At 47.7% G+C, this 14,414-nt stretch overlaps 1 protein-coding gene across 1 annotated transcript in view; it reads right to left on the bottom strand.

Moving 5' to 3' along the window:
* Positions 1-14,414, bottom strand: part of LOC125747808 (uncharacterized) — a 136,537-nt gene that overhangs the window by 827 nt on the left and 121,296 nt on the right. Inside the window, exons 12-15 of the mRNA XM_049023318.1 lie at positions 10,074-10,157; positions 9,948-10,031; positions 627-857; positions 36-341 (exon numbers count right to left, since the gene is read on the bottom strand). Coding sequence (XP_048879275.1) covers positions 36-341; positions 627-857; positions 9,948-10,031; positions 10,074-10,157 — 705 coding nt within the window. The remainder of the gene's footprint in view (positions 1-35; positions 342-626; positions 858-9,947; positions 10,032-10,073; positions 10,158-14,414) is intronic.

Genomic DNA, 14,414 nt, shown 5'->3' with positions numbered 1-14,414 from the left:
CAACACAGCAACCAATCAAAAGGAAGCCCTCATACCATCAGTGTACTTCCACAGCCCTGCAGCACAGACTGAAACCTCACTGTGCCAGAAGCATCCTGCCCAATGGGTGCACAGCCACCAAGGGTGATGTCTGAAGCATTGATCAGCTGGCCAATAGCTAGAAGGTCTCGTAGCACATCCACCATAACCGAATCCTCCCCACATACAACCCTCACACTATCAGGGTTCACTTGCATTCCAGTCACAGATTTAACCAGAGCAGGAGCAACTTGCTTGCTCAGGTAGCCGGCCGACGCCACCTGGGGAGCACCTACGCCAACCTTGAAGCCGGTCGACGCCACCTGGGGAGCACCTACGCCAACCTTGAAGCCGGTCGACGCCACCTGGGGAGCACCTACGCCAACCTTGAAGCCGGTCGACGCCACCTGGGGAGCACCTACGCCAACCTTGAAGCCGGTCGACGCCACCTGGGGAGCACCTACGCCAACCTTGAAGCCGGTCGACGCCACCTGGGGAGCCCCTACGCCAACCTGGAAGCCGGACGCCACCTGGGGAGCACCTACGCCAACCTGATAACCGGACGCAACCTGGGGAGCACCTACGCCAACCTGGAAGCCGGACGCCACCTGGGGAGCCCCTACGCCAACCTTGAAGCCGGTCGACGCCACCTGGGGAGCCCCTACGCCAACCTTGAAGCCGGTCGACGCCACCTGGGGAGCCCCTACGCCAACCTTGAAGCCGGTCGACGCCACCTGGGGAGCCCCTACGCCAACCTTGAAGCCGGACGACGCCACCTGGGGAGCCCCTACGCCAACCTTGAAGCCGGACGACGCCACCTGGGGAGCCCCTACGCCAACCTTGAAGCCGGACGACGCCACCTGGGGAGCGCCAACGCCAACCTGGAAGCCGGACGACGCCACCTGGGGAGCCCCTACGCCAACCTGGAAGCCGGACGACGCCACCTGGGGAGCACCTACGCCAACCTGATAACCGGACGGCGCCACCTGGGGAACCCCTACGCCAACCTGGAAGCCGGACGCCACCTGGGGAGCACCTACGCCAACCTGGAAGCCGGACGGCGCCACCTGGGGAGCCCCTACGCCAACCTGGAAGCCGGACGGCGCCACCTGGGGAGCCCCTACGCCAACCTGGTAACTGGCTGCCACCACCTGGGGAGCACCTAATCCAGTTTGATATTCTGCTGCCACCTGAGGGGTGGTCACAGGAAACCCAGACTTTAGTTGAGCTTCACAGCTGCAACCTAAAAAAAGCAGCAACACTATGACCCCCTCGTGCACTGCCATTGTCCTAGAGCTGCTAGTAAAGCACGCTGTTAGGCCTGGTTTGCTGGCAGACTATTTTATAGTTGCTGAAATCATCTGCACCCGCCTGGCCTGTTCTGATTTGTCAGTATGGAATCCTCACCATTCAGCGTTAATCAATCACTGCTTGGTCTCTAACGACTGAAAGACATTTTTCTACCAACAGTTACTTTTTTAACAGCAGTTTCCACTCTGGTGCTCTCATGCTGTAATTCCTCACAGCACACATACACTGAGATTTTAGTGGTGTTTTGGGGGGGTCTAAATAATTTTGACTTTTTGACATGACTGCACATGGTCAACAATTATATCTGACATATATTGCATTGCTGGTATATCTACAGGCTACCCGCCGCCTTTATTAATTAATTTTATTTCTTTCTGACTGGTCAGCAGGGTCGTTGTTAATTGTTCATTCGAGCTTAAGGAGAGGAAAAGCGTCTCTCGTCACTTTAGAGGCAGCGCTGAGGTATGAGCCCACCTGCTAAGTCTCGAGGTTCCTCTAGGGGCGCTACTGATTACACGTAACTACCAGACCTCACAACGGAAATGTTCCCTGTGTAGTCAGTGCGTCGATAACGAAGGAGGCGGTGATTCAGTGAGGGTTATAGCGCCGAGTGTTGGATAGACGGCAAAGCGTGTTAGTCGTCTTGCGAACAAAGGCTAACTGCTACAAACGGGCGCTGTGATTAAACTTAGATCGAATACAGTTTCGCGTAGGTGATTTAGTGAATATCTACCTACATTTCCGAATGTTGCGCTATGGCGAAGCACCATGGAAGCGGGTGAAACGCCGGTATTGGAGCAGCCGTCACGGTTGCTAAGCTAACGGTAGTTATTGGTGTTTTATGTGTATAAGCATTTACGTTTATATCTCAGTGCTTTATGTCATGGTCATATACATTAGTACGGACGCAGCTTTTCGGTACTAAACGTGTCGAACTTCAGAAAGTACCGCCACACCGCTAGTGTCTGTTTTTCTTTTATCCGCAATATCTCCTCTTTCGAAAGATGTTGCGGCTGTTGAGCTGTCCATTCCTTCACCGCCACTTCAGTGCTTATAAAACTCTTCCCTGATTTACAGAACCAGTCGCATGTGGTGCGCTCCACTAACCAAATTTACTCAACGTAACGATATATTTATTGAAAATTTGAACAAAGTCATTATTATAATGCTGCTAGTAAAGTTCATCTTTAAATTTGTTTATTGTGTTATGATAAGGTTACGTTCCAATAAACCTATAATAATGCGAAAATATCGTAAAGAGAAAATTCATTTTGATACAGTACACCTACCCTAACAAGCATTATGGACTAGCCTAGCCTACCTTAACATGCTTTGAACACTTACATTAGCTTTCAATTGTGCAAAATAATTAACACAAATCCTATTTTATAATAAAATGTCGAATATCTCATTTAAGCCATTGCATAACATACTGAAAACGAAAAACATTTACCAGAGTTGGGAACAAGTCCAGACATGCAAATCCCGAGTGGAGTCCCAAGTCCTAAACTTTGAATTTCGAGTCCCTTGACCAAATATGGTATTTTATTTCTGGGTAATAATAAATAATTTTCCGAAATTATAAATGCTTCTTAAGAGGTGTATTTATTTGTCAGCAGCAAGTGCAACTAGACTTAATCAGAGAAAAAAAGGAGTGCTGATGTTGCATTTCATAGTAAATATTAACCCAGTACAACAGCATTATTGTTGTTACTGTCCTTTTTTGTTATACCCAACCTCATCTCATACTGAACCATCCATCCATCCATTTTCCAAACTGCTTGTCCTGCTGCGTCGCTGGGGGTCCAGAGCTTATCCCGGACGCAATGGGCACGAGGCAGGGAACAATCCAGGACGGGGGGCCAGCCCATCGCAGGGCACACTCACACACCACATACTGAACCAAAGCTTATTAAATAAAATACATTCAAGTACTGTTAATTTAAAGTGACACTATATGTAGCTGCACGTTTTATGTGTAAGTTAAATAAAAATGTAAAAAATTGATGCTTTCTAGAATATAGTTCTAAAGTTACCTACTTTATGGAGGAATAATCTGTGTGCTGTATGTGAATGTGTGTGTGTGGACTGGGTAACTGTTAGGGCATTTTTCACTATTTTCAGAATTTTTCAAATCAAACAACCAGTTAATTGAAAAAAATAATACACAGATTGTTTCATGATAAAATTAAACATTAACCGCATTCAAAATGATACAATACAGAGCAATTATCTCCACGTTCAGGTGAATTAAATATCAAAGACTCATTGCTACAAGCAGAAATCTGCAAGAGCCACTTGAGATGTAGCAAAATCCTCCCCTCTCTTGGGACTCCTTGGTGACAGAATGATCTGAGGATCCTTGAAAACCAGCTACAGGGTCGTCAGCTGAAAGCGATCCTTCCTTGGTATTTCGTCCCTTTTGCTCTAGGATACCTCATGATGGTGGGGTAACGGTCAGGGACGTCTCCCTGCAGCTGGCCTCAGGACTATGCATGGCTGGGGTGTCCTACTCCCTGAGCCAAGACTGAACCTGCACTTGTGGTCTCTCATCAGCTATAGCCATACTGAGGTGGTCTCTGCTGCTGCTCCCCAATGGCCTTCTTGATTTATTTGGGTTCCATGCCGATCTTCTGTAGGAAGCATCGTACTGATATTGCTGGAAAACCATGGCAGTCAACTTCTATAGGAAACAGAACTGCGTACCAACCCTTGGCAAGAACCTCGTCAACCACGTCTTGGTAGTTGGCTTTTTTCAGCTGGTGAGAGACAGTGAGCCTATCCTCCCATGGTACAGTAAGTTCAGCCATCAGGATGGTCATCTTACTCCTAGATAGCAGGATCATGTCTGGCCTGAGTGATGTTACAGCTGCCTCTTTCAGGAAGACGAGTTTCTCTTGCAGGTCCACCTGTATCTCCCACCTAGAGCCCTGCAGTAAGATGGAAAAGACATTCTTTGCAGCTGTACTTGCCTTTGGCACCTTGTCTCTTTCCCTGCACAACTTGACAGCCTTGGGTGGTGAAACCTGAAGTTTATTGGCCTTGACCCTCTGCAACTCCACTTGGAAATCACCATAAGGACCTTATCGTGTCTCCACCTATATCGGCCCTCTCCAAGTACTTTGGGACATCCTGTCAAGATGTGGTTCAAGGTGCAAGGTACACTGCTTGCAGGATGGATCTTCTTCTTCGCCCCAGATCTTAAGGATGTTAGGACCCCACACTTCCTTCCAGGACATCGATCGCTCCAGTGCATTGTCCCACTGCATCCACTGTCCTTGGCGCGCAAGACCTGCCGCTTTCACACGGCTCCCGGACCCTCTGCACTATGAGGCCTCTGCTGCCTTTGGCATTGGTCCTACTCCACCTCTTGTCACTGTAGGTACCAAGACCCAGCCGACCCTGGCAGACCACCCCAATGATCTCCTGGTGCTTCCAGTATGCCTTGGCTTCTCTCACTGCAGCTTGTGGCTTCCACTTCCTGCTGCACCTGATAGTCTTATCAGCATGTCTTCCGATAGTGCCAGTGTGCTTACCGCTCTTGCCTTGGCAACCTTGAATTCTTCTACCACTGATGACACTGGCAGGTGAAGCTTGGAAGTCTTGCTATACAGGTTTACTGAGCTGAAGGATGGGGGAACACCCAGTCATCGCCGAACAAACTTGCTACACAGTCTTTCCATTGCTTCCACTTGAGTCATGGGGAAGTGGTACAGCAAAAACAGCCATTGCAATCAAGCTTAGCACATTGTAGCCCTAGTTGTCGGATTAAAAGTAGAAATGTGTCATCTTATTTCAGATTTACATCTGAGTGAGAATCCGCAACACTTTTCATAATGTATGCAAAAAGACTTTCCAAGCCCATGATTTAACTAACAAGCTAGAAAATTCACCAAGCCATTAAGCTAATATTAACTGGACATTAGTCACTACATTAGCTTCGACTTACCTTTCTTTGTGTGACTTCAGAAGTTGGACGTCATAGCCTCTCCATCTGTTATTTTTGACCCACGTTTTGCATACTGCAGTTCATGTCTTGTTGACCACCTCGTAATTTGTGAAAGCAAATGAAATGACCCTAGGTATCATTTTTGTCCGACTGGCGCTCAGTAACATCACATTACTTCATGCTTCGCTTCTGCATCTTGATTGGATGTTGTGTTAGAGCTGGGCATTCTGGGGAGTTTGTATAAACTGGCTGGAAATGAATTGATTGATTGATTGATGAAACCCTTTATTGCTGTTGCAATATACCATGTCACTAGTCACGAGTACCAGCGAAAAAACTGGCCATCAACCCGACCATACATATACACAAACATCACAGTAGGGGGTAGACCAGTCGGGAGACAGGGGAAGAGAGAAGAAAAGAAACAGAATAACATGAGGAGAGAGGAGGAGAATAAAAAAACAGCCCCCAGACTGTACTCCAGTGGGGAGGACATTGTGGGAACCGAAAAAAACACCTCAGCAACATAAGCACATGGTCACTACGCATTACAACATAAAAATGACACGACTTGCAACAGGTGAGGGAAATGGGGAGGTGGAGGTAGTCCAGCAGAGACAGACAGCCATCCGGTCCTGCAGCCATGGAGGCGCTGGTCAACAGACCCGCCTGTTCACGCTGGGGGTATGAAGCGGCGAAGGCGTTGGATGGGGGGGAGGGTGCGGTAAGTCCTTGGGATCGGGGGAGAGGAATGCAAGAGAGTCTCACTGCCTTGTTCTTCAGGGGGAGTTGTTAGTTCAGCAGCGGCCTTGGCCGAGGCCAGTGCTGATTGGGGGGAGCCAAAACCTGATAGAATAGGGTTGTTTGGGTTTCCGTACGAGAAGCTGTAATTTCCAGCTCCACTAATGTCCACGCTAATGTCCACGCTGGCCTCTGCCATCCAATAAGTTTTGCAAAGCTGTGAGCTTCTCCATGATGTTATCCAGTTTCACAGTCTGAGTGCTAACAGCTCTGCCCACTCCATCAATCATTCCGGCCAGCCTAGTGGGGCTTTGAGCGGCTGTCACCGTCTTCTTCAATCTTTGATAAACCAGGGCAATGCCTAATCCAATCAGCATAATACCTGTAATCATGGTTCCGAATAGGTAGATGTCTTCAATGTCCTCCACGGAAAGAGCTGCCAGGCACACGACCCTCCACCGCTCCCATCCGTCCATCGTGTAGCCAGCAGCATACGTTCCCCCCGGACAGTCAGGTTCCCCCGAACCTAGGCTTCTCGTCGAGAAGATGGTGTCAATTGCGTTGAGAGACCAGCTGATCAAATCCATCGTTTTTCGTAGTTTGGAGAGCAGGGCTGAGAGAGTCTCTCAAGTATAAGACAGTAGACTAGAATATTGTTAACGTTAATTCAAGAAATGTATTCGTTTTTAAAATAAAATTCTTTTTGTTTGGTGTAAGGTATCAAGTCTTTTCAAGTCAAAAGGATCAAGTCTAAGTGAAGTCATGAGTCATTGGTGTTAAAGTCCAAGTGGAGTGCCAAGTCTTTTGTGATTTCATCAAGTCATCAAAATTGTGACTCGAGTCCACACCTCTCATTTGAGTTATTGAATAACACTGAAAGTGAAAAACATTTATCCATTCCAAGTCAAAATAGCGTAACACAGACCATCGTAACCCGGGGAGCGTCTCTAGTGTTGATTCAAACACGAGAAATGTACGACCAGATTGAATACTTAAAATGACAAACACAGGAAACAGATTTTCTCTTTTGATCAGTGAAATTAGCACCAGTTCTTGCTAGTGACCACTGTAGTTTGCTGTAAATATACAGCATTACCATAAAATGACGGGATTTGTGCATTTCCCTTATCTGACTTGATTTGAAAGGTAAAAACTGCTCCACCCGCACACAGAAAAAGATCCACTTTATGGGCATTAAAACTGATGTAGTCTGTGTTTCATGTGACTGCTCATAGGAAACATGTCACATTTAATAGTGCATTACTTTTGCACACGAGCCGGCTCCACCTCATGTAGTAACAGTCAATTGGTCACTGCTCTTTATAAGCTCCAGCACGGGTTTATTAAGCACTAGCTGAAACCAGTGTTAAGGGGCAATACCATCACCTACTGTTAGTGCAAATTGGATGGGAATCCTGCATTTCAGTAGCAGTGTATCATGACCCTACTATTGTTGAAATTGAACCTACACCCTTGCAAGTACTCCTATTTACTTGGAGCATGTACATGATACAAAGGTGATACCAAACCAGGCTGTTGTGCTTGAGACCACATCAAAAGGAAGCTGCTGTCCAGGAAAGAGGGACTGAGTGAGGATGGGAATCAGCACTCACCGACTAGCCTTGTCTTTTGGTAGCAAGCTCTGATCCAAATATAGGGAGTAGCTTCCCCAAAAGGGTTTCCTGACTGAACAGAAGGCCATTGTGTACAACCCCACCAACACCTTCATTGTAAGAGTTGGCGTTTCCCCACAGGGTCTCATTCGTCATGAAATCCACAGGCAGCAAGCAGTGTGATGGGGTTGCAGAATTTAGGCAGTCCAGAAGTGTACTTGGGAGCAAAGGAACAGGCAGACAACCATTTCAAACACAATTAGTGGTTTATTCAGTCACAAGACAGTGCCCTTGATCTCCTGCACAACTACCACATCAGGGGGAAGGAAGATCATGACAAGCAGTGGAGAATGTGCCAGGCAAGTTGTGGCTCCTTCCATCCTGGGACCATGCACAGCTGGGCACATTAGGGCAGCAGGTACCTATCCCTTCAGAATATACAGCTGTCCAGGCTGACTAGCCTTGGGAGGAGCCTGTTGGATAGCAATGGGGCCCAGAACACCCGTGCCTTGAGCACCTGCAAGGGCAAGAAGGGTGCCTCAGTCACAGCAACACAAGCCACCAGAGCATCTTTTGGTGGAAGCCAAGCGTACCTGCTACACCTGCAAGCCCACAGCTGGTGTCACAGCAGCCACACACCTGGTCATTCCCATCCACAGACACCCACCTGCAATGGGGAATAGCAATTGTTAGCTATTGCAACTGATCCAGCATCATAATGCTGCACCCACTGACCTGTTAGCAGCGAGAGAGAAGGAACAAGCCTTGTGTTGGGAATCCACAGGCACAGAAGCCACTGTTGCTCTCAGGCTGCAAGTAATGTACAGCTAGGGGGACACCAAAAGCTGGTCAGCTGCCATCACAACCAGTTCATTTAAGCACAGAAATCCTGCACAAGTGCCTGTACTCACTGAGCTCCTGCCATCCTGAGAGAACCTGAAAGCATCCAGCTGAAGCTGCAGCTTGTCATCCTGCTTCCTGGGCAGGAACTGGGAGCGGGATCCTGTCACCTTGGCATCAGTCAGGCACCTGAAGGCCAGGCATGTCAAGCAGCATTGCCCAAGCGGTGTCACAGCCATGCAATGTTACTCACCCAGAGTTCTGCACAATGGCATAGCTTGGGACAGAGGTCACATCAGGGACCAAGGTGGCCACACAGCTGTCCACAAAGACACGCAGGGGCTGACCGTTGCCCACAAGGACAGAGGCTTCAATGTTCAGGACACTTCCCAGGAAGTACACGTTGGAGGCCCTCTCATTCTGCCATGCATCTGCACAAAGGGCACATAGACTTGAGGACAAGCCCACTGAGTAAAGCCAGATATGCTGCATGAACCCCTTGCCTACCATCCATCAGCCTCAGTGAGAAATTCAGTTGTGCCTCAGCCGCCATTGTGGCATAGTAGGGGATCCATGTTGGCACCAGGGCATTGCTGCTGACATTTTGTTTCCTAAGGAGCAGGCATCATGTAGAATTAGAATTTAGGTCAGTGACATACCACAACAGTGCACAATGAAATGTATCCTCTGCATTTAACCCATGTGACATCAAAACACATCAGGGGGAGTCAATTCAGTGCCTGGGCAGCACCTTGTTCAGGGTACCTCAGTGGTGCCTTGCTGGTCAAGGACTTGAACCAGCAATCTTTGGTACAAGTGCTTCCCCAACCATTAAGGCACATCTGCCCATTTGGGTCAGACACTGGTTGAACAGCTCCTAGGGCTAAGGAACACCAAAGCTGACAGGGCATCCTCACCTCAAATAGTGACACTCAATGCCAACCACAGCACCATTGGTCCTCACAATGGGGCTGCCATTAATACCACTGGGGGTGTAGATCAATGCAAAGCTGTAAACCAGGGCATCAGCAGTCATCTGGAGAAGAGCAACGTGATTAGCACTAGCATAGCCAACACAGCAACCAATCAAAAGGAAGCCCTCATACCATCAGTGTACTTCCACAGCCCTGCAGCACAGACTGAAACCTCACTGTGCCAGAAGCATCCTGCCCAATGGGTGCACAGCCACCAAGGGTGATGTCTGAAGCATTGATCAGCTGGCCAATAGCTAGAAGGTCTCGTAGCACATCCACCATAACCGAATCCTCCCCACATACAACCCTCACACTATCAGGGTTCACTTGCATTCCAGTCACAGATTTAACCAGAGCAGGAGCAACTTGCTTGCTCAGGTAGCCGGCCGACGCCACCTGCGGAGCCCCTACGCCAACCTTGAAGCCGGCCGACGCCACCTGCGGAGCCCCTACGCCAACCTTGAAGCCGGCCGACGCCACCTGCGGAGCCCCTACGCCAACCTTGAAGCCGGCCGACGCCACCTGGGGAGCCCCTACGCCAACCTTGAAGCCGGACGACGCCACCTGGGGAGCCCCTACGCCAACCTTGAAGCCGGACGACGCCACCTGGGGAGCCCCTACGCCAACCTGGAAGCCGGACGACGCCACCTGGGGAGCCCCTACGCCAACCTGATAACCGGACGGCGCCACCTGGGGAGCCCCTACGCCAACCTGGAAGCCGGACGCCACCTGGGGAGCACCTACGCCAACCTGATAACCGGACGCCACCTGGGGAGCCCCTACGCCAACCTGGAAGCCGGACGGCGCCACCTGGGGAGCCCCTACGCCAACCTGGTAACTGGCTGCCACCACCTGGGGAGCACCTAATCCAGTTTGATATTCTGCTGCCACCTGAGGGGTGGTCACAGGAAACCCAGACTTTAGTTGAGCTTCACAGCTGCAACCTAAAAAAAGCAGCAACACTATGACCCCCTCGTGCACTGCCATTGTCCTAGAGCTGCTAGTAAAGCACGCTGTTAGGCCTGGTTTGCTGGCAGACTATTTTATAGTTGCTGAAATCATCTGCACCCGCCTGGCCTGTTCTGATTTGTCAGTATGGAATCCTCACCATTCAGCGTTAATCAATCACTGCTTGGTCTCTAACGACTGAAAGACATTTTTCTACCAACAGTTACTTTTTTAACAGCAGTTTCCACTCTGGTGCTCTCATGCTGTAATTCCTCACAGCACACATACACTGAGATTTTAGTGGTGTTTTGGGGGGGTCTAAATAATTTTGACTTTTTGACATGACTGCACATGGTCAACAATTATATCTGACATATATTGCATTGCGGGTATATCTACAGGCTACCCGCCGCCTTTATTAATTAATTTTATTTCTTTCTGACTGGTCAGCAGGGTCGTTGTTAATTGTTCATTCGAGCTTAAGGAGAGGAAAAGCGTCTCTCGTCACTTTAGAGGCAGCGCTGAGGTATGAGCCCACCTGCTAAGTCTCGAGGTTCCTCTAGGGGCGCTACTGATTACACGTAACTACCAGACCTCACAACGGAAATGTTCCCTGTGTAGTCAGTGCGTCGATAACGAAGGAGGCGGTGATTCAGTGAGGGTTATAGCGCCGAGTGTTGGATAGACGGCAAAGCGTGTTAGTCGTCTTGCGAACAAAGGCTAACTGCTACAAACGGGCGCTGTGATTAAACTTAGATCGAATACAGTTTCGCGTAGGTGATTTAGTGAATATCTACCTACATTTCCGAATGTTGCGCTATGGCGAAGCACCATGGAAGCGGGTGAAACGCCGGTATTGGAGCAGCCGTCACGGTTGCTAAGCTAACGGTAGTTATTGGTGTTTTATGTGTATAAGCATTTACGTTTATATCTCAGTGCTTTATGTCATGGTCATATACATTAGTACGGACGCAGCTTTTCGGTACTAAACGTGTCGAACTTCAGAAAGTACCGCCACACCGCTAGTGTCTGTTTTTCTTTTATCCGCAATATCTCCTCTTTCGAAAGATGTTGCGGCTGTTGAGCTGTCCATTCCTTCACCGCCACTTCAGTGCTTATAAAACTCTTCCCTGATTTACAGAACCAGTCGCATGTGGTGCGCTCCACTAACCAAATTTACTCAACGTAACGATATATTTATTGAAAATTTGAACAAAGTCATTATTATAATGCTGCTAGTAAAGTTCATCTTTAAATTTGTTTATTGTGTTATGATAAGGTTACGTTCCAATAAACCTATAATAATGCGAAAATATCGTAAAGAGAAAATTCATTTTGATACAGTACACCTACCCTAACAAGCATTATGGACTAGCCTAGCCTACCTTAACATGCTTTGAACACTTACATTAGCTTTCAATTGTGCAAAATAATTAACACAAATCCTATTTTATAATAAAATGTGGAATATCTCATTTAAGCCATTGCATAACATACTGAAAACGAAAAACATTTACCAGAGTTGGGAACAAGTCCAGACATGCAAGTCCCGAGTGGAGTCCCAAGTCCTAAACTTTGAATTTCGAGTCCCTTGACCAAATATGGTATTTTATTTCTGGGTAATAATAAATAATTTTCCGAAATTATAAATGCTTCTTAAGAGGTGTATTTATTTGTCAGCAGCAAGTGCAACTAGACTTAATCAGAGAAAAAAAGGAGTGCTGATGTTGCATTTCATAGTAAATATTAACCCAGTACAACAGCATTATTGTTGTTACTGTCCTTTTTTGTTATACCCAACCTCATCTCATACTGAACCATCCATCCATCCATTTTCCAAACTGCTTGTCCTGCTGCGTCGCTGGGGGTCCAGAGCTTATCCCGGACGCAATGGGCACGAGGCAGGGAACAATCCAGGACGGGGGGCCAGCCCATCGCAGGGCACACTCACACACCACATACTGAACCAAAGCTTATTAAATAAAATACATTCAAGTACTGTTAATTTAAAGTGACACTATATGTAGCTGCACGTTTTATGTGTAAGTTAAATAAAAATGTAAAAAATTGATGCTTTCTAGAATATAGTTCTAAAGTTACCTACTTTATGGAGGAATAATCTGTGTGCTGTATGTGAATGTGTGTGTGTGGACTGGGTAACTGTTAGGGCATTTTTCACTATTTTCAGAATTTTTCAAATCAAACAACCAGTTAATTGAAAAAAATAATACACAGATTGTTTCATAATAAAATTAAACATTAACCGCATTCAAAATGATACAATACAGAGCAATTATCTCCACGTTCAGGTGAATTAAATATCAAAGACTCATTGCTACAAGCAGAAATCTGCAAGAGCCACTTGAGATGTAGCAAAATCCTCCCCTCTCTTGGGACTCCTTGGTGACAGAATGATCTGAGGATCCTTGAAAACCAGCTACAGGGTCGTCAGCTGAAAGCGATCCTTCCTTGGTATTTCGTCCCTTTTGCTCTAGGATACCTCATGATGGTGGGGTAACGGTCAGGGACGTCTCCCTGCAGCTGGCCTCAGGACTATGCATGGCTGGGGTGTCCTACTCCCTGAGCCAAGACTGAACCTGCACTTGTGGTCTCTCATCAGCTATAGCCATACTGAGGTGGTCTCTGCTGCTGCTCCCCAATGGCCTTCTTGATTTATTTGGGTTCCATGCCGATCTTCTGTAGGAAGCATCGTACTGATATTGCTGGAAAACCATGGCAGTCAACTTCTATAGGAAACAGAACTGCGTACCAACCCTTGGCAAGAACCTCGTCAACCACGTCTTGGTAGTTGGCTTTTTTCAGCTGGTGAGAGACAGTGAGCCTATCCTCCCATGGTACAGTAAGTTCAGCCATCAGGATGGTCATCTTACTCCTAGATAGCAGGATCATGTCTGGCCTGAGTGATGTTACAGCTGCCTCTTTCAGGAAGACGAGTTTCTCTTGCAGGTCCACCTGTATCTCCCACCTAGAGCCCTGCAGTAAGATGGAAAAGACATTCTTTGCAGCTGTACTTGCCTTTGGCACCTTGTCTCTTTCCCTGCACAACTTGACAGCCTTGGGTGGTGAAACCTGAAGTTTATTGGCCTTGACCCTCTGCAACTCCACTTGGAAATCACCATAAGGACCTTATCGTGTCTCCACCTATATCGGCCCTCTCCAAGTACTTTGGGACATCCTGTCAAGATGTGGTTCAAGGTGCAAGGTACACTGCTTGCAGGATGGATCTTCTTCTTCGCCCCAGATCTTAAGGATGTTAGGACCCCACACTTCCTTCCAGGACATCGATCGCTCCAGTGCATTGTCCCACTGCATCCACTGTCCTTGGCGCGCAAGACCTGCCGCTTTCACACGGCTCCCGGACCCTCTGCACTATGAGGCCTCTGCTGCCTTTGGCATTGGTCCTACTCCACCTCTTGTCACTGTAGGTACCAAGACCCAGCCGACCCTGGCAGACCACCCCAATGATCTCCTGGTGCTTCCAGTATGCCTTGGCTTCTCTCACTGCAGCTTGTGGCTTCCACTTCCTGCTGCACCTGATAGTCTTATCAGCATGTCTTCCGATAGTGCCAGTGTGCTTACCGCTCTTGCCTTGGCAACCTTGAATTCTTCTACCACTGATGACACTGGCAGGTGAAGCTTGGAAGTCTTGCTATACAGGTTTACTGAGCTGAAGGATGGGGGAACACCCAGTCATCGCCGAACAAACTTGCTACACAGTCTTTCCATTGCTTCCACTTGAGTCATGGGGAAGTGGTACAGCAAAAACAGCCATTGCAATCAAGCTTAGCACATTGTAGCCCTAGTTGTCGGATTAAAAGTAGAAATGTGTCATCTTATTTCAGATTTACATCTGAGTGAGAATCCGCAACACTTTTCATAATGTATGCAAAAAGACTTTCCAAGCCCATGATTTAACTAACAAGCTAGAAAATTCACCAAGCCATTAAGCTAATATTAACTGGACATTAGTCACTACATTAGCTTCGACTTACCTTTCTT

Source organism: Brienomyrus brachyistius, chromosome 8 (genome assembly GCF_023856365.1).
Source record: "Brienomyrus brachyistius isolate T26 chromosome 8, BBRACH_0.4, whole genome shotgun sequence".
NCBI lineage: Eukaryota > Metazoa > Chordata > Actinopteri > Osteoglossiformes > Mormyridae > Brienomyrus > Brienomyrus brachyistius.
The sequence above is the reverse complement of the archived record's forward strand: the minus strand, read 5'-3'. Positions and strand labels throughout refer to the sequence as shown.